Raw genomic sequence first — 23,595 nt, forward strand, 5'->3', positions numbered from 1 at the left:
GTGTTTGAGAGAGAGATGGACGAGAGACGTGAGCAGGGTGCCTGAGGTGCAGCTGATCCCCCCTGGACTGTCTCCTTCCTTCCCCCTGAGCAGGGCTGGGAGCACCTGGGGAAATTCCTCTTGTTCCTGCAGTCCCTCCTGTGGGATTTTTCCTGCCCTCTGGTTCCAAATGGATTTGGGGCCTGGCCATTGTCCTCAGGCCGTGACCCACAGGGAGGTGTTGTGGTGACTCACAGAGGTAAAGGGAGGAGAAAAGGGGGCCCTGTTCTCCCCACATTTACATCTCCCTTCCCAATTTCCTGGTGCCCTCTGTTTCCCAGAGTCCCTCAGTAGCTGCACGAGGGGGAGGCAGGACCAGACTGAGCAGGAGGTGTCTGTCCTGTTGTCCTGGTTTTGACTGGGATAATGGACTGGTTTACAGTCACTGCCCACCACAGGGACTTGTCTCAGCACAGAATCCTGGAATCATGGACTGGTTTGGGTGGGAAGGGACCTTAAACTCATCCTGTGCCACCCCCTGCCATGGGCAGGGACACCTTCCACTAGCCCAGGTTACTCCAAGCCCTGTCCATCCTGGCCTTGGACACTTCCAGGGATCCAGGGGCAACCACAGCTTCTCAGGGCAACCTGTGCCAGGGCCTCCCCCGTCACAGGGAAAAGTTTCTTCCCAATATCCCCCTAAGCCTGCCCTCTGTCAGTGGGAAGCCATTGCCCCTTCTCCCATCCCTACAGCTCCTTGTCCAAAATCCCTCTGCAGCTCTGTGGGATCCTCTTGAGGGACTGGAAGGGGCTCTAAGGCCTCTCTGGAGCCTTCTCTTCTCCAGGCTGAACCATCCCAATTGTCCCAGCCTGTCCCCAGAGCAGAGGGGCTCCAGCCCTCCGAGCATCTTTGTGGCCTCCTCTGGATCCACTCCAACAGGTCCATTCCTCCTGATCTGGGCCCCCCGAGCTGGAGGCAGCACTGCAGGTGGGGTCTCACCTGAGGGCAGCAGAGGGGCACATTCCCCTCCTCCCCTGCCCCCGGGATGAGCCCCGCACACGGGGGGTTTCCGGGCTGGCTCGTGTCCCATTTGTCACCCACCAGCACCCCCAGAGCCCTCTCCCAGCAGGTTCTTCCATCCCTTCCTCCCCCAGCCTGCACCGATCCCAGGGCTTGCCCTGACCCGGCTGCTCCACCTTGGTCTTGTCCAACCTCATAATGTGGATGTGATGTCACAGGAGAGATACGATGTCATAGGTGCGATGTGATGTTATAGGTGAGACGTGATGTCATATGATGGTTGTGATATCACAGGGGAGATGTGATGTCATAGTAGAGATTTGATGGCACAGAGGAGGATGTGATGTCACAGGAATAATGTGATTCCACAGAAGAATGATGTGATGTTACAGGAAGAATGTGATGTCACAGAAGAAGGATGAGATATCACAGGAAGGATGTGATGTCATCTGATGGATGTGATGTCTTAGGAAGGATGTGATGTCATGCAGAGGAGGATGTGATGTCACCAGAGAGATGTATGTGATGTCATATGATGGGTGTGATGTCACAGACAGAGGAAGTGATGTCACAGAGGAGGATGTGATGTTACACAGAAGGATGTGATGTCACAAGAACAATGTGATGTCACAGTGGAGGAAGGATGTGATGTCTCAGGAGAGATATGATGTCATATGATGCATGCGACGACATAGAGGAGCTGTGATATCACAGGGAGGATGTGATGTCCCAGGAAGGATGTTATGTCATATGATGGATGTGATGTCACAGAGGAGGACGCGATGTCATATGATGGATGTGATGTCATAGGAAGGACGTGATGTCACGGAGAGGATGTGATGTCACAAAGGAAGGATGAGATGTCATGCAGAGGATGTGTTCTCACAGGAAGGATGTGTTCCTTCCCCCTGAGCAGGGCTGGGAGCACCTGGGGAAATTCCTCTTGTTCCTGCAGTCCCTCCTGTGGGACATCACATCCTCCTCTTTGACATCACATCCTCCTCTAGACAGCTGGTCTGCGGCACTTGCTGGCAGCGATTTCCTCAACCTTCATGATCTGAATAGAGTGAGCACGGGCACGGTGACGGGCTCCCATATCACGGTAGCACTGAGTGACAGCACCAGCTGTGGTCAAATCTCTGTACTCCCTGTACATGTTGTGGGTTCCACTACGAGAATCATAGCGCAACCAGATACCAAAATGTCATATGATGGATGCAACATCCTAGAGGAGCTGTGATGTAACAGAGGAAGGATGTGATGTCACAAGAAGGATGTGATGTCACAGAGAAGGATTTGATGACACAGAGGAAGGATGTGATGTCACAGGTGAGATGTGATGTCAAAGTGGAGGATGTGATGTCATATGATGGATGTGATGTCATAGAGGAGGAAGGAGACAGTCCAGGGGGGATCAGATGCACCTCAGGCACCCTGCTCACGTCTCTCGTCCATCTCTCTCTCAAACACCAAACTGGGGACATTTCCCTCTTCCAATGAGCTGCTGCTCCCACAATTTGGATGATCCAGAGTGGGACCTTTGGTGTTGAGGGGCTGTAAATGCCTCCCTCTTGAGAGACTTCACCTCCCCTGGGCCTCTTCCCTGTCAGCGTTCCTCAATTATCCAACAAACGAGGCACGAAGCAGAAAAGGGCAAAAGGAAAATCTTCCAGGTCACTGCCGGCTCCTGGGGAAAATGCAAGGCAAACAGTCAAGTCATTGAGCTGAGATGTTTTCCCAGCTGCCCCACAATGGTCTCTTGTGTGTGGTCAGGGGCCCGTAAGGATGGAAGGTGTTGCGGAACTGTGGCCAAAGGTGAGTGGAGAATTGAGGCTGTGGCAGGTGGCGGGAGCCCCCGCTCAGTGCCTGTCCTTGATCTGTGCCCACGGGGGTCCCAGCCCAGAGGGGCCTGTGAGGCGGGTGGGGAGGGAGGGAGAGTGGGGCGGGAAGGTGGCATCCTGCTGAGGGCCAGCGCTGGGCCCAGGGCAGGACAGGGCCATCCCTGGGGACAGGGGCACTGGGGCAGCTGTGTGCCAGGGCCAGCCCAGTGTGGAGCCAGAGCCCTGCTGGGCTGCCAGTGCCTGGCCCCCCCTGCCTGGGCCAACTGAGCAGTGCGGGGCCCGGCTGATGCGGGAGGACACGGTGTGCCCAGCTGGGACAGGGGCAGGGCCAGCAAAGGGCATCTGCCCCTCTGGGCTCTGCTCGGGGAGGCTGTGGCTGGGCCTGCACCACTTGTGGGCTGCAGTGCCCGCAAATGGGCTGGAGCCGGGCACTGCCACCACCCCAGCACTTCCCTGGGCCCAGCCCTTGTGTGCCAGGGCCAGCATTGCCCAGTGCTCCCCAGTGCCTGCCCAGACTGGAGATCCCAGTCACCCACCTGTGCCCATTGCCCGTCAGCCCCTTTATCTCCCAGCTCCCTGTTTGTATGTGACATCACATCCTTCATATGCTTCCTGTGACATCACATCCTCCTCTGTGACATCACATTCTCTTCTATGACATCACATCCTCCTCTGTGACATCACATCGTCCCTCTGACATCCCACCTTCCTCTGCGACATCACATCCTCCCCTGTGACATCACATCCTTCCTCTGACATCACATCCTTCACATCCTTCTTCTGACATCACGTCCTCCCTCGGACATCTCACCCTCCTCTGCGACATCCCACCCTTCTTTTCAACATCACATCGTCCTCTGTGACATCACGTTCTCCTCTATGACATCACATCCTCCTCTGTGACATCACAGCCTTCCTTTGACATCACATCCTCGTTTCTGAAGTCACATCCTTCCTGTCAATCTTTTCCTCCCCTGTGACGTACCGTCCTCCCAGTGACGTCACGTCCTTCTCTGTGATATCACGTCCTTCTATTTGACATCACATCCTTCCTGTGACATCACATCCCCCACTGTGACATCACATCCTTCATATCTTCCCGGTGACATCACATCCTCCTCTGTGACATCACATCCTCCTCTGTGACACCACATCCTCCCTTTGATATCACATCCTTCATATCCTCCCTGTGACATCACATCCTTCTGGTACCATCACATACTTCATGTCTCCCTGTGACATTACATCCTCCCTTTAATATCACATCCTTTATATCCTCCCTGTGACATCACATCCTCCCTGTTACATCACATCCTCCTTTGTTATATCATATCATTCCTGTGACATCACATCCTCCTCTGTGACATGACATCCTCCACTGTGACATGACATCCTCCTCTGTGACATAACATCCTTCATTGTGACATCACATCCTTCATTGTGACATCACATCCTTCGTATCCTCCCTGTGACAAAAAATCCTCCTCTGTGACATCACATCATCCTCTGTGACATCACATCCTTCATATTCTTCCGATGACATCACATCCTCCTCTGTGACATCTCATCTTTCACATTCTTGCTGTGACATCACATCCTCTTCTGTGATGTCACATCCTCTCTGTGACATCACGTCCTCCTCTCTGACATCACATCATTCTCATCCTTCCCATGAAATCACATCGTCCCTGTGACATCACCTCCTCCTCTATGACATCACATCCCTCCTGTGTCATCACATCTCTCCTTTGACATCACATCCTCCCCAAGACATCACTGCTCCTCTTGTGACATCAATGGTCCCCTATGATGTAACATCTGTTATATGACATCCTTCCTTTGAGATCACATCTTCCTCTGTGACATCACACCCTTCATATCCTCCCTGTGACATCACATCCTCTTCTCTGACATCACATTATTCACATCCTTCCTGTGACATCACATCGTCCCAGTGACATCACATCCGTCCCAAGACATCACGTTCTCCCCTGTGACATCACATCCTTCATATCCTCCCTGTGACATCACATCCATCACATTCTTGCTGCGACATCACATCCTCATCTGTGACATCACACCCTTCACATCCTCCCTGTGACATCACATCCTTCATATCCTCTCTGTGACATCACATCTCCTTCTGTGACATCACATCCTCCCTGTGACATCTCATCCTCCTCTCTGACGTCACATCATACCTGTGACATCACATCCTCCTTTGTGGCATCACATTCTTCCTGTGACATCACATCCTCCTCTCTTACATCGCATCCTTCACATCCTTCCTGTGACATCACATCCTCCTCTGTGACATCCTCATGTCCTCGGCTTCCCAGAGTCCCTCAGTAGCTACACGAGCTTAGAGGGAATGAGACTCATCAGGAGGTGTCTGTCCTGTTGTCCTGATTTTGACTGGGATAATGGACTGGTTTACAGTCACTGCCCACCACAGGGACTTGTCTCAGCACAGAATCCTGGAATCATGGACTGGTTTGGGTGGGAAGGTACCTTAAACTCATCCCATGCCACCCCCTGCCATGGGCAGGGACACCTTCCACTAGCCCAGGTCGCTCCAAGCCCCGTCCATCCTGGCCTTGGACAGTTCCAGGGATGGGGAACCACAGCTTCTCAGGGCAACCTGTGCCAGGGCCTCCCCCCTCACAGGGAAAACTTTCTTCCCAATATCCCTCTAAGCCTGCCCTCTGTCAGTGGGAAGCCATTCCCCCTTCTCCCATCACTACAGGCCCTTGGCCAAAATCCCTCTGCAGCTCTCTGGGAGCCCCTCGAGGCACTGGAAGGGGCTCTAAGGCCTCCCTGGAGCCTTCTCTTCTCCAGGCTGAACCATCCCAATTGTCCCAGCCTGTCCCCAGAGCAGAGGGGCTCCAGCCCTCCGAGCATCTTTGTGGCCTCCTCTGGATCCACTCCAACAGGTCCATTCCTCCTGATCTGGGCCCCCCGAGCTGGAGGCAGCACTGCAGGTGGGGTCTCACCTGAGGGCAGCAGAGGGGCACATTCCCCTCCTCCCCTGCCCCCGGGATGAGCCCCGCACACGGGGGGTTTCCGGGCTGGCTCGTGTCCCATTTGTCACCCACCAGCACCCCCAGAGCCCTCTCCCAGCAGGGACTTCCATCCCTTCCTCCCCCAGCCTGCACCGATCCCGGGGGTTGCCCTGACCCGGCTGCACCACCTTGGTCTTGTCCAACCTCAGCAGATTCCCGTGTGTGCCGGGAAACGGGGGAAGGGGAATTCACCCGACTCTTGGAGATTTGTTTGTCTGCTGGTGCCCCAGGGAAAAACAAAACCCTGGCAGTCCCATCTAGTCTGTCCCATATTCCACCCAGGAACCCTCCACCAAACTGATCCACCAGGTGGGGGGAATTCCAGGGCCCTTTTTGGGGACTGACACGTCACAGCAAAAGGAAAACCCCTCAGTGGATATTTCCACCATTTACTCCGGCATTGACAAAAGGACTCCCTCCAACACTCTGCAGAATAACACTATTAATACAAAGTGGCACAGGTTGAAGGTTCGTGGTGGTCAGGGACAGGGTCTGGCTGCAAAAACACACTTCAAACGATGTCAAAATTGTTGTCAAAGCAAAGCAAAGCACAACCTCTAAACCAAACCAATCCACAACTACATTAGGAAGCAAAAGCCAGCTCGAGTCCTTCCAAGCAGTGACTAACACGCAAAGTTGACACTTCCCACCCAGCACAGGCGTCCCTGAGGGGGAGGAAGGCAGGTTCAACCCCTCTGTTGATCCCAGAAGGTTCAATGGAAATCTCCCTCCAATTCTTTCCCCATTTCCAATTCTCTTTGATGCTCTTTCTTTAGGTTTAGGAGGAGTTTGAGGGTTTCTACTGAGAAGTGCTACAATTGTTTCTGGGTGCCTGGGGAGCTTTGTGGGGCATCGTGACCTTATCCCAGTCGGGAAGCAGCAGCTGGAGTCTCTTTGCTGTCCAGGAAGCAGCAGCTGGTTTTCCTCTCTAATTCCTATTCTATGTTAACTTTTAGCCTTATCTCTCTCTCCACACTCTGGGACCATTTCTCTGGCTTGTCCAGGTCCCCCTGGATGCCATCCCGTCCCTCAGGTGTGTCACCTGCCCGCTCAGCTCAGTGTCACAGGCTCAGGGTGCCCTCCATCCCTTGGCCTCCATCATTAAGGAAGATGCCGGATACTGGGGCCAGGAGTGAGGAATTGGAGGGTGTGGAGTCCAGCTGGGGATTCCTTGCTGGGGATAAGGACAGTGGGATTGGGAAGGGGGCAGCAGTCCTCAGCCTCTGGAGGTGTCTCCTGCAGAGAGGGAAGGACAGGAATGGCTTGGAGAAAGATCTTGCAAACTGCCAGTGGAGGAGGTGCCCAGGATGAGATGGAATTCCCTGTGCTGGAGGCAATCACATCCCCTTGGGGTGCAGGGGCTGTAAATGCCTCCTTCTTGAGCAGCTTCCCCTCCCCTGGGCCCCTCCTCAGTCAACGTTCCTCAATTATCCAACAAACGAGGCACGAAGCAGAAAAGGGCAAAAGGAAAATCTTCCAGGTCACTGCCGGCTCCTGGGGAAAATGCAAGGCAAATAGTCAAGTCATTGAGCTGAGATGTTTTCCCAGCTGCCCCACAATGGTCTCTTGTGTGTGGTCAGGGGCCCGTAAGGATGGAAGGTGTTGCGGAACTGTGGCCAAAGGTGAGTGGAGAATTGAGGCTGTGGCAGGTGGCGGGAGCCCCCGCTCAGTGGCTGTCCTTGATCTGTGCCCACGGGGGTCCCAGCCCAGAGGGGCCTGTGAGGCGGGTGGGGAGGGAGGGAGAGTGGGGCGGGAAGGTGCCATCCTGCTGAGGGCCAGCGCTGGGCCCACAGATATGATGTCATATGAGGGATGTGATGTCACAGAGGAGGATGTGATGGCACAGGAATGATGTGATGTAACTGATACCTTAAGCCCCTAGTATAGTTTTTATTTTTCTAATTTTTATTAACTTTATAAGATTTATAAGTACTAGAAGTAGATTTGAAAAGCAGCATCCCTCACTCCCTTTCCCTGTATTACAAGTAGTTTACTCAGTCCTTAACCCTCTTACCCCATTCTCTGCTCCCCATATCAAATCTACCCCTGAATTCAGTGGCAATGTTTAGTCTCTTGTCAAGGCAAGGCCTAGGCTGTTTGGAGAACAGCCATATCAGGGCCTGAACACAAAACAGAGTCAAGAACTAGGTGAGTATATACCCTCTGTGCTCTGAAGATGATGAAACTGATGAAGAGGTGGTCCCGAAATACAGCCCAGACTCAATTCTCAGGGGGTGGACCCGGGGTGGACCAGAGCAAAGGCTACAGTGTGGACACACTTGGGATTGGACAGACAATATTATAAAATGTACCATCTCGAGCACAGCGGCGTGTGTCTTGTAACATCCATTGCCTTGGCACAATTAAACCCTTTGCTTATCTCACCCCTAATTAACTGCTCCTGAGTAATTTCTTTAGCACCAACATTCCACGGCATCACACAGAAGAGGAGGTGATGTCACAGAGCAGGATGTGATGTCACAGGAAAGATGTGATGTCACAGGAGATATGTGATGTCATATGACAGATGTGACAACATAGAGGAGCTCTGATGTCACAGGGAGGATGTGCTGTCACAGAGGTAGAATGAGATGTCACGGGGGATTCCAGAGTAACTTGTGGAAATATCCACTGAGGGGTTTCCCTTTTGCTGTGACATGTCAGTCCCCAAAAAAGGGCCCTGGAATTCCCCCCACCTCATGGTGGATCTGTTTGGTGGAGGGTTCCTGGGTGGAATATGGGACAGACTAGATGAGACTGCCAGGGTTTTGTTTTTCCCTGGGGCACCAGCAGACAAACAAATCTCCAAGAGTCGGGTGAATTCCCTTTCCCCCCGTTTCCCGGCACACACGGGAATCTGCTGAGGTTGGACAAGACCAAGGTGGTGCAGCCGGGTCAGGGCAACCCCCGGGATCGGTGCAGGCTGGGGGAGGAAGGGATGGAAGAACCTGCTGGGAGAGGGCTCTGGGGGTGCTGGTGGGTGACAAATGGGACACGAGCCAGCCCGGAAACCCCCCGTGTGCGGGGCTCATCCCGGGGGCAGGGGAGGAGGGGAATGTGCCCCTCTGCTGCCCTCAGGTGAGACCCCACCTGCAGTGCTGCCTCCAGCTCGGGGGGCCCAGATCAGGAGGAATGGACCTGTTGGAGTGGATCCAGAGGAGGCCACAAAGATGCTCGGAGGGCTGGAGCCCCTCTGCTCTGGGGACAGGCTGGGACAATTGGGATGGTTCAGCCTGGAGAAGAGAAGGCTCCAGAGAGGCTTTAGAGCCCCTTCCAGTGCCTCGAGGGGCTCCCAGAGAGCTGCAGAGGGATTTTGGACAAGGGCCTGTAGGGATGGGAGAAGGGGCAATGGCTTCCCACTGACAGAGGGCAGGCTTAGGAGGATATTGGGAAGAAAGTTTTCCCTGTGAGGGGGGAGGCCCTGGCACAGGTTGCCCTGAGAAGCTGTGGCTGCCCCATCCCTGGAAGTGTCCAAGGCCAGGATGGATGGGGCTTGGAGTAACCTGGGCTAGTGGAAGGTGTCCCTGCCCATGGCAGGGGGTGGCACAGGATCAGTTTAAGGTACCTTCCCACCCAATCCAGTCCATAATTCCAGGATTCTGTGCTGAGACAAGTCCCTGTTGTGGGCAGTGATTGTAAACCAGTCCATTATCCCAGTCAAAACCAGGACAACAGGACAGACACCTCCTGATGAGTCTGGTGACCCCTCTCGTGCAGCTACTGAGGGACTCTGGGAATCTGAGGGCATCAGGAAATTGGGAAGGGAGACTTAAATGTGGGGAGAACAGGGCCCCGTTTTCTCCTCCCCTTTCCCTCTGGGAGTCACCACAACACCTCCCTGTGGGTCACGGCCTGAGGACAATGGCCAGGCCCCAAATCCATTTGGAACCAGAGGGTGGGAAAAATCCCAGAGCAGGGACTGCAGGAACAAGAGGAATTTCCCCAGGTGCTCCCAGCCCTGCTCAGGGGGAAGGAAGGAGACAGTCCAGGGGGGATCAGCTGCACCTCAGGCACCCTGCTCACGTCTCTCGTCCATCTCTCTCTCAAACACCAAACTGGGGACATTTCCCTCTTCCAATGAGCTGCTGATGTCAAAATTTGGATGGTCCAGACTGGGATCATTGGTGTTGAGGGGCTGTAAATGCCTCCTTCTTGAGCGACTTCACCTCCCCTGGGCCCCTCCTCAGTCAACGTTCCTCAATTATGCAACAAACGAGGCACGAAGCAGAAAAGGGCAAAAGGAAAATCTTCCAGGTCACTGCCGGCTCCTGGGGAAAATGCAAGGCAAATAGTCAAGTCATTGAGCTGAGATGTTTTCCCAGCTGCCCCACAATGGTCTCTTGTGTGTGATCAGGGGCCCGTAAGGATGGAAGGTGTTGCGGAACTGTGGCCAAAGGTGAGTGGAGAATTGAGGCTGTGGCAGGTGGCGGGAGCCCCCGCTCAGTGCCTGTCCTTGATCTGTGCCCACGGGGGTCCCAGCCCAGAGGGGCCTGTGAGGCGGGTGGGGAGGGCGGGAGAGTGGGGCGGGAAGGTGGCATCCTGCTGAGGGCCAGCGCTGGGCCCAGGGCAGGGCAGGGCCATCCCTGGGGACAGGGGCACTGGGGCAGCTGTGTGCCAGGGCCAGCCCAGTGTGGAGCCAGAGCCCTGCTGGGCTGCCAGTGCCTGGCCCCCCCTGCCTGGGCCAGCTGAGCAGAGCGGGGCCCGGCTGATGCGGGAGGACACGGTGTGCCCAGCTGGGACAGGGGCAGGGCCAGCAAAGGGCATCTGCCCCCCTGGGCTCTGCTCGGGGAGGCCGTGGCTGGGCCTGCACCACTTGGGGGCTGCAGTGCCCGCAAATGGGCTGGAGCCGGGCACTGCCACCACCCCAGCACTTCCCTGGGCCCAGCCCTTGTGTGCCAGGGCCAGCATTGCCCAGTGCTCCCCAGTGCCTGCCCAGACTGCAGATCCCAGTCACCCGCCTGTGCCCATTGCCCGTCAGCCCCTTTATCTCCCAGCTCCCTGTTTCCCTGATCCCGGGCTCCTGGTGCCCCAAGAAGGGGGGCAGTGCCTGTCCTGTGTTCAGCCAAGGGGCTGGAGTGGGAACAGGGACAATTGTGCTCAGACACGCCGGGTGTGGGGCTGAGCTGAGCTCTGGGGTGTCCCAGAGGGAAAGCTCTGGGAAGGGATGGGCAGGAGGACATGAGTGGATCAGGCTTTGGGGCCTGTTGGAGGATGGATTGTGTTGTGTGGGATTGTCCCCACAGGGTATGCAGCTGCTTTCAGCTCCCTGCCCACCCCCTTTGCACCTCCAGGGGCCTGGGCCCTTCCAGGGGCAGCTGCCCCGTGCAGGAAGCTGGAGGGATGCCGGGGAAGGTGGCTGGATGGGTGCCGCAGGCGGGATGGACTCTGTGCCAGGGCTGGGCTTGTGGCCAGGGCTGGGGGCTGTGACCAGCCGGGCTTTGCCCCGGGGACTCTCGGGGAGGGGGCAGGGAGGAGTCCCGGCAGGGATAAATGTGCTCCTGCCCTTGTGCAGCCTCAGCCAGCGCTGCCCAGGCCCAGAGGAAGATGAAGGTCGCTGTGCTCAGCGTGGCCCTGCTCTTCACCATCCTGCTGAGCCCCCCGGCAGATGCCAAGGTGAGGCCCCCTTGCCACGGCCATGGGCTCAGGGATGGGCCCCCTCCCAATCCAGGGGATCCCCCATCACTCCCCTGCACCCCCAGTCCCGGGCCAGGCCACTTTCTTCTGGCCACAATTCCCTCTCTCCTTCCCCTTCCCACAATTCAACTCCTGCTGCTGCAGCTCCGCTTCCTCACGGGATGCTTGCACCCGCCTCCGTCCTGGCACAGTCCCAACGCTTCCTGCTCTTTCTGACCCCAAATCCCACCTTTTTGGGCCTCCCCATCCCATCCTCTTGGTCCCCTGGGGCATCTCCCCACCATCTCCTCTCTTTGCCAGCCAAGGCAAAGGCCCAACCCAAACTGGGTGGAACTGGGCCAAGCCCCACTGGAGTCCAAGGAGGACAAACAGGCCCAAGCTCCACCCTGGGCTCAAGTGGGACAAGGCCTGGCCAGGCTGAACTGGCACCAACTGGGAAATGCCCTGCCATGGCCCCTTCCCAGGGCCTTTCCTCCAGGCTTTGCCCTCAATGCCTTGCCTTTCCCCCTGCACTGGTGTCCCCAACTTGCCTGGGAGCCGCAATCCCAAAGAGCCCCGCTCAGCCCGGGGGGCAGTCAGGGCTGGAGGGGGTGGGGACACCCGTGTCCCCCCCAGCCCCACAAGGCCAACCCCAACCAAGCCTTTGCTCTCCTCCTGCAGCCCGTTCAGGCCGGCGGCGTCCAATGTGGGGAGGTAAGTCTGGGAGTTGGGGGGCACCCAGTGTGGGAAGTGGGGGGCACTTTGGGCCCCCATCCCTTCCCTGGTACTGGGGACACCCCAGTGACCAGTGACGTCTCCTTGTCTCTCTACAGGCAGGCGGGATCGGCGGCCCGGTGGGTACCAGGGCTTGTGCTGGGCCCATCCCCTCCCCTCTCGTGGCCACCACCCTCCAGGCCATCCCAGTGCTCCCCAGTCCACCCCAGTGTGCACCAGGGAGGCTCTTCCTCAGGGCCCCCACTCTATTCCCACACACCCCAGTCCACCCCACCACACACACACAGGGCATCATTCCCACACCATTTCTTCCCCTCTTTCTCCTCTAATCCTTCCCCTTTCCCATTGCCCACGACACTCATGTCCAGAAATCCCCTTCCTTGACCCCTCAGTCCCAAAGACCCTCCCAGTCCCTTCCACTTTTCTCCCCTTCCCCATTTCTCCTGCCCCACCCCTGCCCTGCTTCATTCCCTGGGTCCCCTCCACTGCAATCCCTTCCTCCTCCCCCGCATCCCTCACAGTCCCATCCCTTCGACACCCCAATGCCCATCCTGTGGGATCCCCAATTCCCCCCACTTCACCCTCTCTGGGTCCTCTCCTCCTCCCCCCACCCTTCTGCAGGCCCTGAATTCCCCTGGCTCTCCTGGTCTCCATCCCCACTCTGGGCCCTGCAGGAACAGGGATCCCGGGGGAAACTGGGTGCAGTGGGGCTGGGGGGAGCAGAAGGGATTTTCCCTCTCAGACCAGGGGCCAACCATGGTCTGGGGGTCTGGGGACACCTGTGTCCCTCCCCCAGCCCTACAGGGGCCAATCCTGCTTAAATCTTTGCTCTCTTTCCCCAGCCAATCTCGGGACAAGGAGGAGGTGGATGTGTTGGGGTAAGTCCTGGAGTTGGGATGTCCACAGTGTGGATAATGGGAGGAAATGTAGTCCCCCCATCCCTGCTGGGCCTGGGGACACCCCAGTGACCAGTGACACCTCACACTCTCTCTCCAGGGAGGCATGGATGTCCATCGAGTGAAGAGGTCTGAGGTGGGTACCCCAAGTTCTGCTGGGCCCAGACCCTCCCCTCTCATGGCCACCACCCTCCCCGGCATCCCAGTGTGTCCCAGTCCAGCCCAGTGTGCCCCAGTATATCCCAGTGTGCCCCAGTTCACCCCAGTGTGTCTCTAACCCTGCCTTTGTCCCCAGCCCCCCGTGGCTGACCAGGTGGAGCTGATGCGCCAGTGACGCTCGGCTGCCTCTCTGCATGTCCAGGTGAGAAATATGGGAGGCTCCTCAGCCCCCCAAAGGAGCCTGGCAGGGCCCTGGGGGGTCCCTGAGCCCTCTGCAGTGGGCAGAGCTTGGGGACAGCAGAGGGACACGCAGGGGGCTGTCCCTGCTCCGTGTCCCGGGGCAGCTGGACAGAGCTGCCCCCAAGCCTTGCCTTGCACTGGGGGCTCTGCAGACCCCCAGGCTCACCGGGAGGGCAGGGAGGGGCTCGGGGAGGTGTCACAGCATCCCGGGCTCAGGGGCTCTGGGGCCACATGGATCTCAGCATCCAATTCCCTTCTCCTGCCCCAGCTCCCTGCAGACAGACGGGCTGGGGACAAGGCCCCTCCCATGTCCCTGTGGACACCGGGGGTGACGTTTGGGGCTCTGTCTTTCAGGACTGGAAGTGGTGGTGACACCCGTGTCCTGGCCCCCTCCAGCGGCATGAGGAGATGATCATCCCTGGAGGACCCCCCTGATCCCCTGGGTGCCCTGGCAATTTCCCTGCAAGAATCAATAAACCCCTGCAGCAAAACAAATGCTCTGTGTCTGTCTGGGTGGGTGTGTGTTCCCACCTCCACGGGTGCCTTCCCGTGTCCATGTGTGTTCCCACGTCCCCTGGGGCACCCAGTGGTTTGGGGGCACAGTGGGAAACAGGGTCTGACTGGGGCTGTCCAAGCACCGTCCCCAAGGAGCACAGCTTGGTGTCGGGGCAGGGGAGGGTCAGGGATAGTGGAGGATGAAAAGCAGGATGGGAGCCAGCAATGGGAGCTCACAGCCCACAACCCCCCGTGTCCTGGGCTCATCCCACAGCGTGGGCAGCAGGGGAGGGGGGTTCTGCCCCTCTGCTCCGCTCAGCTGAGACCCCCCCTGCAGTGCTGCCTCCAGCTCTGGGCTCCTCTGGCTGTCTGCAACGCACCCACCCGCAATGGCAATGGCTTGGGGGGATTCCCCTGCCAGCCCTGGCATCTCCTGCAGCTCCATGGGCTCCTCAGCACAGCAAAGACACGCACCTCTTGGGGCACTTCCAGAGGAGGCCACCAAGGGGACCCCAGGGCTGCAGCACCTCTTGCATGGAGACAGGCTGAGAGAGTGGGGGCTCTTCAGCCTGCAGAAGAAAAGCCTGTGGGGAGACCTCCTTGGGGCCTTCCAGTACTTCAAGGCAGCTTTTTAGAAACAGGTGGGTAAAGGGTCCAGTTGGGCCTGTCACAATAGGACAGGGAGTGAGGGAGTTAAACTAAAAGAGGGCAGGTTCAAACTAGAGAGATGGAAGATACATTTGATGATGAGAATGAAACACTGGAACACATTTGCAGTGAGGTGGTGGATGCCCCTTCCCTGCAAACTTTCAAGGCCAGGTTGGATGGGGCTCTGAGCAAGGTGATCTAGGAAAGATGTCTCTGCTCCCCCTCCAGGGGATCCCCCGCCCTGTGCTCTTGGCTACCAGAGTGATGGGCAGCTCTCAAAGGATGCAAGTGCCCAGAGAGCAGAGGGAACACACAGGACCTCTGTTAGCAGGGACATCTTCAGGTGATATGAGAATAGTTTGGATCCAACTGCAGCTGCTCCCTGAGCCACCTGCTCCCACGGGATTCCTCAGCCCTGGGCACCACGAGGCTCCTGACAGTGTCCCAGGGTCCCTTGGGTTCCATGAGCCCCCACAGTGTCCCAGGGTGCCTTTGGTTCCATGAGCCCCCACAGTGTCCCAGGGTCCCTTGGGTTCCATGAGCCCCCACAGTGTCCCAGGGTCCCTTGGGTTCCATGAGGTTCCACAGTGTCCCAGGGTTCTAAACAGGACATGATGGGGGAGGGGCACAAGATCAGGCTTGTTCCGGGAAATCTGTGGAGGGACAAGGTACCTGTGAGGGCCCCTCTGAGGTGACTGAGATGGAGCAGCCACATCCTCCTCTGGGACATCACATCCATCCTGTGACATCAAACCTCTGCTGTGATATCAAATCGTCCCTCTGACATCACGTCCTCCCCTCCTATGACATCACATATCCCCTTGACATCACGGGGAGGATGTGATGTCACATAAAGGATGTGATGTCAGAGAGGAGCTGTTATGTTGCATCTGATGCCAGAGAGGAGGATGTGATGTCATAGAGGAGATGTCGTGTAATAGGAAGGAAGTGATGTCATAGGAGAGATGTGATGTCACAGGGGAGGGTGTGCTGTCACGAGGAGATGTGATGTCACAGTGGAGGACATCACAGGGACGATATGATGTCACAGAAGGAATGTGATGTCACCTGGAAGCTGTGATGTCATAAGGGTGGATGTGATGTCACATGAAGGATGTGATGTCACAGAGAAGATGTGATGTCATAGGGGAGACGTGATGTCACAGTGGGGGGATGTGATGTCACAGGAAAGATGTGATGTCATATGATGGATGTGACGTTGTAGAGGAGATGTGATGTCATGGGGAGGATGTGACATCGCAGAGGAGGATGTGACATCACAGAGGAGGATGTGATGTCACAGGAATGATCTGATGTCATAGGAGATATGTGATGTCACAGGAAGGATGTGATGTCATAGGGGAGCTCTGATGTCACAGTGGAGCTGTGATGTAATAGGAGAGATGTGATGTCATATGATGGATGTGACATCACAGAGGAGGATGTGATGTCACAGGAAGGATGGGATGTCATAGGAGAGATGTGATATCATGGGGAGGATGGGATGTCACAGGAGAGCTGTGATTTCACAGAGGAGGATGTGATGTCACAGGGACAATATGATATCACAGGAGAGTTTGATGTCACAGGATAGATGTGATGTCATAGGAGAGATGTGATGTCACAGAGGAGGGTGTGATGTCACCGGAAGGATGTAATCTCATAGGGGAGTTGTGGTGTCACAGAGGGGGATGTGATGTCACAGAGGAGGATGTGATGTCACAGAGGGGGGATGTGATGTCACAGGAGAGATGTGATGTCACAGAGGAGGATGTGATGTCACAGGAGAGATGTGATGTCATGGGGAGGATGTGATGTCACAGAGGGGGATGTGATGTCACAGAGGGGGATGTGATGTCACAGAGGGGGATGTGATGTCACAGGAGAGATGTGATGTCACAGAGGAGGATGTGATGTCACAGAGGGGGATGTGACATCATAGAGGAGCTGTGATGTCACAGAGGGGGATGTGATGTCACAGAGGGGGATGTGATGTCTGTGGTACTTTAGGCTGGGCCTTCCTTCATGACCAGTCTGTAACCCAGGCAGTGCCCAGATTTCCCCGCTATTCCCCACGGTTTTTACCTAAGCCGGGCTATAAGAAGAAAGGAGGAGAGGCCTTTGCCCTCTTTCCTTCCAGCTTTGGAGGTGCAGGTTCCCTGTGTGGAGTCTGTCGGGTTGGGGAGCGAGGCCTGGTAAGGCCCTGCCGACCTTGGCAGACGGAGGGTGCCGGGGTCGTTCCAGAGCCACTTTCTGTTGTGCCAAGGAGAGCAGTGGGATATCCTTTGCTAATTCTTTTAGTTGTTAGATCTTGGGAGAGTGATCGTGTATATTTTATTTTGCTTTTGTTCCTTTTTTTCCTTCCCCTTCCCTTTCCCCTTTCCTTTTGAAATTGTACATATATTTCAATTGTATATAAGTGTAATATAAGTGTAAATATATTTATATTTATATATATATTGCTTCAGCTGTCTCTCTCTCGTTTTAGTTCTCTTGTTTTTTCTCTCTTCTCCCTTGGTTTTGGGGGGGGAGCTCTTGTGGTGAGGTTTGGAGACTTGGCAGGGAGCCAGCTTCAAACCACCTCAATGGGATTTGTTATTATTTGGGATTTATTTGGCATTTGGGATTATACGGGATTGGGAATTCTTGGGGATTTAGGGGTTATTTGGGATTTGGGAACACCTGGGATTTGCTATTATCTGGGATTTGGGAATATATGGGATTGGGAATTATTGAGGATTTGGGATTTATTTGGGATTTGGGAATTATTGAAGATTTAGGGGTTTATTTGGGATTGGGGAATATATGGGATTTGCTATTATTGGGGATTTAAGGGTTATTTGGGATTTGGGAACTTCTGGGATTTGCTTTTATATGGGATTTGGAACTACATGGGATTGGGAATCACTGGTGATTTAGGGTTTACTTGGGATTTGGGGTTATTTGGGATTTCGAACCACATGGGATTTGGGATTTGAGTTTGGGGACCATTTGGGATTTGGGATCATTTGGGACTATTTGGAATAATTTGGGACTGTTTGGGACCATTTGGGATAATTTGGGATTGATGGGAACCCACGGATATTATGGATTAATTAGGGGTTAATGATTTACCCACAGCTATTATGGGCTAATTAATTATTAACATGAACCCCGGGCATTATGTGCTAATTAGGGGTAATTCTGGGGGATTTTGCCTCTAAAAACTCCAAAATTTGGCATCCAGAAGGTTTATTTTTGTCGTTTTAGAGGAGGTTTAAGGCAGAAAAGATGGAGGATTTGGCTCCACCCTCTCTTAACTCCACCCCTCCCGGATTTTGGGGACACCTCCCAAAACTCTTGGGGGGGTTTGCCTCAGAAAACTCCAAAATTTGAGGCCCAAAATGTTTATTTTTGTCGTTTTAGAGGAGGTTTTAAGGGGGGTAGGGTCAAGAGGGGGCAGGGCCACATCTGACCTCGCCCCCCGAATTTTAGAGACCCCTCCCAAACCCCCACCCCAAAAATTTGGGGTCTCCACCCCAAAAAAACCCCAAATTTGGGGTCCAAAATGTTTATTTTTGTTGTTTTAGAAATTTAAGGGAGGGGAGGGGTGGGCGTGGTCTCGGTGGGCGTGGCCAATAAACATCTCCATGGCAACAGCTCCGGGTGGTTTTTTGGAGGGGCTTCCACCCCCCTCCCTCGACCCCCCCCCAAGTTTTGGGGTTCCCCCCCATATTTTGGGGGAGCCCCTCCCCTACTTTAGGCCCCTCCTCCCCAGTTTTGGGACCCTCCCCAATTTTTGGGACCCCCTTTTGTCCCCCATCCAAATTTTGGGGTCCCCTCCCCCCAAACTCGGGGCCTCCCCCCCATCCCAACCCCCCAAATTTTGAGGTCTGCCCCTCCCCCCCATTGGGGGGACATCGGGGGGAGGGGCTGGATCCGTCACATGAAGAGACCCCCTGGAATGAGAGAGGGAAAGGGGGGACATTGGGGGGACACTGGGGGGACATTGGGGGGACATTGAGGGGACACTGGAGGGACGTTGGGGACACACTGGGGGGTCATTGAGGACACACTGGGGACACATTGGGGACATGGGGGGTCCCCACCTGTCACCTCCAGGGTGGCCCCGGTGACGTAGCCGCTGTCCCCCGACGCCAGGAAAGCCACCACGTCTGCCACGTCTGGGGGACACCGGGGGGTGGTGGCACCTCCAAGTGTCCCCAAAGTGTCCCCAAAGTGTCCCCAACTCACCCTCAGGGTCCCCCAGTCGTCCCAGTGGCACCATCCCTGCGAACTGAGAGGGGGACACACACACACACACACACAAGGGTCACCTCTGGTGTCACCTCCCCAGTGTCCCCCCTAAGTCCCCAATGTCCCCCAGTGTCCCCCAATGTCCCCCCAATGTCCCCAATGTCCCCCAATGTCCCCCACTGTCCCCCCAATGTCCCCAGGAGGTGCCACCCCCCCGCTGTCACCTTGTCCAGCACTTTTGGGGGCACTTTGTCCGTCATGGGGGTGACGATAAATCCCGGCAGGACGGAATTGCAGCGGATCCCAAACCTTGGGGGAGGGATTTGGGGGGGGTCAGAGGGGTCCCTCCAACCCATGTCACCCCCCCCCAGGGTGTCACCGACTCCCCCCCCGGGTCACCAAACCCCCCCAATCTCATTTTCCCCGATTTCCCCCCAATTTTTCCCCATTTCCCTCCAAATTCCCCCCTTTTTCCCCATTTCCCAATTTTCCCCCCAGTTTTCCCCATTTCTTCCCCCTTTTCCCCCCAATTTCCCTCCAAATTCCCCTGATCCCCCCTCCAATTTTTCCCCATTTCCCTATTTTCTCCCCAGTTTTCCCCAGGTCTTCCCCCTTTTCCCCCCAATTCCCCAATTTTCCCATATTTCCCTCCAAATTCCCCCTTTTCTCTCCAATTTTTCCCCATTTCCCCCTTAAATTTTCCCAATTTCCCCCTCAATTTCCCCCCATTTCTTCCTCATTTTCCCCCAATTTTCCCCCAATTCCCCATTTCCCCCCAAATCCCCCAATTTTCCCCCAAATCCCCCCAAAATCCTCCAAATTTTCCCCCCAGTCCTCCAACTTTTCCCCATTTCCCCCCAAATTTCCCCACTTTTCCTCCAATTTTTCCCCCGAATTCCCCCCAAATCCCCCAATTTTCTCCCTTTCCCCCCCATTTTCCCTTGTCCCCTCCCAAATGTCCCCAAATGTCCCCAGATGTCCCCCAGTGTCCCCACCTGGCCACCTCCTTGGCCACGCTCCGGGTCAGCCCCTCCACCCCCCCCTTGGAGGCCCCGTAGTTGGTTTGGCCCAAATTCCCCACCTGGGGGGGAGGGGACAATGACAAAGGGGAGGGGACACCCCTGGGACCCCCCTCGGTGTCCACAGCCCCCCCCAGTGTCCCCAAACCCAACCAATATTCGTGTTTCTGGGGGGTTTATCCCCAATTTTGGGGGGGTTTATCCCCATTTTGGGGGGTTTATCCCCAATTTTGGGCAGGGGGGAGGGGACAGTGACAAGTGACAATGACAAAGGGGAGGGGACACCCCTGGGACCCCCTCCAATGTCCCCAAATCCCCCCCAAAATTGGCGTTTTCAGGGGCTTTATCCCCATTTTTAGGGCTTTTACCCCCATTTTGGGGACACTGACCGTGACAAGTGACAATGACGGTGACAAGTGGGGGTCCCACCTTGGCCACCACGCTGCCCACGAGGACCAGGGAGGCCCCCCCGGGGTCCCCCGATGTCACCAAGGCCTTTGTCACCTCCTGTGTCACCAGGAACGTCCCCTGGGGGGGCAGCGGGGGGACATCGGGGGTGGCACAACCCCCCCAATGTCCCCAATGTCCCCCAATGTCCCCCAATGTCCCCCCAATGTCCCCCAATGTCCCCCAATGTCCCCAATGTCCCCCAATGTCCCCAAATGTCCCCAATGTCCCCAATGTCCCCCAATGTCCCCCCAATATCCCCCAATGTCCCCAATGTCCCCCAATGTCCCCCAATGTCCCCAAATGTCCCCTAATGTCTCCAAAGTCCCCAAATCTCCTCAACATCTCCAAATCCCCCCAATGTCCCCAAATCCCCAAATCCCCCCAATGTCCCCAATCCCCCCAATGTCCCCCAATGTCACCCAAAGGTCCCCAATGTCCCCAATGTCCCAATGTCCCCCCATGTCCCCCAAGTCCCCCCCAATGTCCCCCCAATGTCCCCCCAATGTCCCCCAATGTCCCCAATGTCCCCCAATGTCCCCCCAATGTCCCCAACATCCCCAATCCCCCCAGTGTCCCCAGTGTCCCCTCTCACCTCCAGGTTCACCCCCAGCACCTCCCGGAATTCCCGCTCTCCCATCTCCAGGAACATCCGGTCGCGGGTGATCCCGGCACAGGACACCAGGACACGGGGGGGAACCCCAAAGTGCTCCTGGGGGGACATTTGGGGACATCGAGGGGTCATTTGGGGTGAATTGGGGAGGATTTGGGTCCATTTTGCGTGGATTTGGGTGGATTTGGGAATCCTGGGGTGGATTCAGGTTGGTTTTGGGCAGATTTGAGGGAGGTTTTCTTGGGATTTGGGTCCGTTTGGCTGCAATTTTCCAGGAACTTGGTGGGGATTTGATGGAAATTTGGGGAATTTGGGGGGAACTTGTGGGGATTTGGGAGTTTTGGGGGTGATTTTGGGGTGGATTTGGGTCTGGGTTGGGTGGATTTGGGAATTCTGGGGTGGATTTGGGTTAATTTAGGGCAGATTTGGGGGTTTTTTCCTGCAATTTGGGGGCATTTGGCTGCAATTTCCCAGGAATTTGGTAGGAATCGGATGGAATTTTGAGGAAATTTGTGAGTTTTGGGGAAATCATGGGGATTTGGGAGCTTTGGGGGTGATTTTGGGGTGGATTTGGGTCTAGTTTTGGGGATTTGGGAATTCTGGGGGGAATGCGAGGGAATTTGGGTCGATTTTGGAGGGAATTGTGGAGGTTTTCCTGCAATTTGGAGATGGCTGGCTGCGATTTTCCAGGAATTTGGTGGGAATCGGATGGAATTTTGGGGGAGTTTGTGGGAATTTGCAAGTTTTGGGGGAATTTGTGAGTTCTGGAGGTGATTTGGGGTGGATTTGGGTCTGGGTTGGGTGGATTTGTGGGGATTTGGGAATTCTGGGGGTGATTTGGGGAGGATTTGGGTCGATTTTGGGTGGATTTGGGGGGGCTTTTCCTGCAATTTGGGGCCGTTTGGTTGCGATTTCCCAGGAATTTTGTGGGAATAGGAAGGAATTTGTGGGAATTTGTGAATTCTGGGAGTGATTTGGGGTGGATTTGGGAATTTTGAGGGCGACATTGCGGATATCGGGGGTCACTCAGGGACACTGCGGGACACTGGGGAGGGTGTGACGCTATCGCGACATGTCACCGGTGGGGGGGAGGCGGCGACATTACCTGCACCCCCCTCACCATCCCGGCGACGCTTTTGGGATCGGCCACATCCGATCCTGGAAAGCTCCGTGGTCGGGGGGGCAGTTCCGGGGGAGCCCTTTCGCTGTCGCCGCCACCCCCGACATGTCGCGATCGGCCACGGCCACGCGCGCGCCCTCGCGGGCCAGGCGGCCGCTCACGGCGCGGCCGATGCCGCTGGCGCCCCCTGGCGGTTCGGAGGGCCAATGAATAACCGGGGCCATTGAGGGGTATGGGAACCGCCCCTGGCGCCCCCTGGCGCCCCGGAGGACCAATGACTGCCCGATGGCACCAGTGGGGACCACTTTAACCAGTGACCCCTCCCGGTGTCACCAATAACCCCCCCAGTGTCACCAGTGGGGTCTGTGACCCCTCCCAGTGTCCTCCCAGTGTCACCAGTGGGATCTAGTGTCACCAGAGGGGTCTGTGACCATCCCAGTATCACCAGTGTCACCTTTAACCCCTCCCAGCGTCCCTCCCGGGGGTCTCCCCGCCCTAAGTCCCCCCCCACTCCTCCCCTGCGGGTCTCCCCTTCCCTCTCGCCCCCAAAACACCACAAAACTCCCCCAAATCCCCCCCCAAAACCCACCCGTGACCAGCGCCACGACCCCCACCAGTCGCCCCGCCGAACTCCCCAACATGGCGGCGCCGGAAGTGAACACCGAGACGGAGGCGCGCACGCCGCGCCGCTCTGCCCGCACCAACTCTATCGTCAGTCCTCCAGCCGGAGTTTTTCGGCTTTGCCCGGGTTTTTTTCCCCCTTTTCCCTGATTTTTCCCCTCCCATAAACACCTGAATCCCCTCGTGGCATCGCCAAGTCCTGGATTTCACCCTCTGGGTGTGCTGACAAACAGGGAGACCACAGCAGGGGGAGGGAGGCCCGTGGAAAAGGCTCTAAAAAACCCTCCCCGAAGTTCACTCCCTCTGCTCTCTGCACTTTGGGGTTCTGGGGGTCCCCCCGTTCAGACTGTTGCAGGTCCCTCGTGTTTTGGGGGTCCCCTCTCCGGGGTTCTGCCTTTTCCAGGCTGCTGCAGATGCCGGGAATCCCAGGGGTCCCCCCTCTCGGAGCCCCCTCTTTCAGGGGCCGGGGGTCCCCGGCCCCCCCACCCCTCTGGGCTCCCCGGCCCCCCCACCCCTCTGGGCTCCCCCTCTCCGCGCTTCCCCTCCCGCCCCCCCAGGCTGCCGGGGGTCCCCCAGCTCCGCTGTCGCCCCTCTCTGCTCTCCCCACTCCGGGGGCCCTAAAAAAGGGGCTCGTCGCGTCCCCCCCCGCCGGCACCGGGCTGACAATGGGGGCGGCGGGGCCTGACCCCGCAACACCGACCCCCACCGCGGGGGGTCCCCGCATCCCCCCGCCCACCTCCCGCCTCTGCCGGGAACCCACCCCGGGATCCCCCCCAACAAAACCAAAACACCTCCCGGGGACCCCCCGAGGTCCCCCCGAGGGCCATTTGCGGCTCAGTCCCAAACATCC

The 23,595-nt window shown here is 56.5% G+C and overlaps 1 protein-coding gene across 1 annotated transcript; it reads right to left on the reverse strand.

Annotated features, from left to right (window-relative positions):
* Positions 1-18,518: 18,518 nt before the first annotated feature.
* On the reverse strand, positions 18,519-22,236 carry HSD17B8 (hydroxysteroid 17-beta dehydrogenase 8). The gene is made up of 8 exons (XM_027744821.2): positions 22,110-22,236; positions 20,987-21,103; positions 20,374-20,472; positions 19,921-20,006; positions 19,150-19,234; positions 18,923-18,965; positions 18,778-18,852; positions 18,519-18,627 (listed from the first exon to the last, which is right to left on the reverse strand). The coding sequence occupies exons 1-8, from the start codon at positions 22,125-22,127 to the stop codon at positions 18,611-18,613; spliced, it is 540 nt and encodes a 179-aa protein (XP_027600622.2). The 5' UTR covers positions 22,128-22,236; the 3' UTR covers positions 18,519-18,610.
* Between the last annotated feature and the right edge of the window lie 1,359 nt (positions 22,237-23,595).

Source organism: Pipra filicauda, unplaced genomic scaffold, assembly GCF_003945595.2.
Source record: "Pipra filicauda isolate LSUMZ 115617 unplaced genomic scaffold, ASM394559v2 scaffold855_size65159_pilon, whole genome shotgun sequence".
Lineage (NCBI taxonomy): Eukaryota > Metazoa > Chordata > Aves > Passeriformes > Pipridae > Pipra > Pipra filicauda.

What these genes read in the sequence shown, in the direction of transcription:
- HSD17B8 (XM_027744821.2), bottom strand. An exon ending in TGCTGGGGGTGAACCTGGAG is followed by an intron (nt 20,473 to 20,986) that starts GTGAGAGGGGAC and finishes CTGCCCCCCCAG; the next exon opens with GGGACGTTCCTGGTGACACA. An exon ending in ACGACTGGGGGACCCTGAGG is followed by an intron (nt 18,853 to 18,922) that starts GTGAGTTGGGGA and finishes GGTGTCCCCCAG; the next exon opens with ACGTGGCAGACGTGGTGGCT.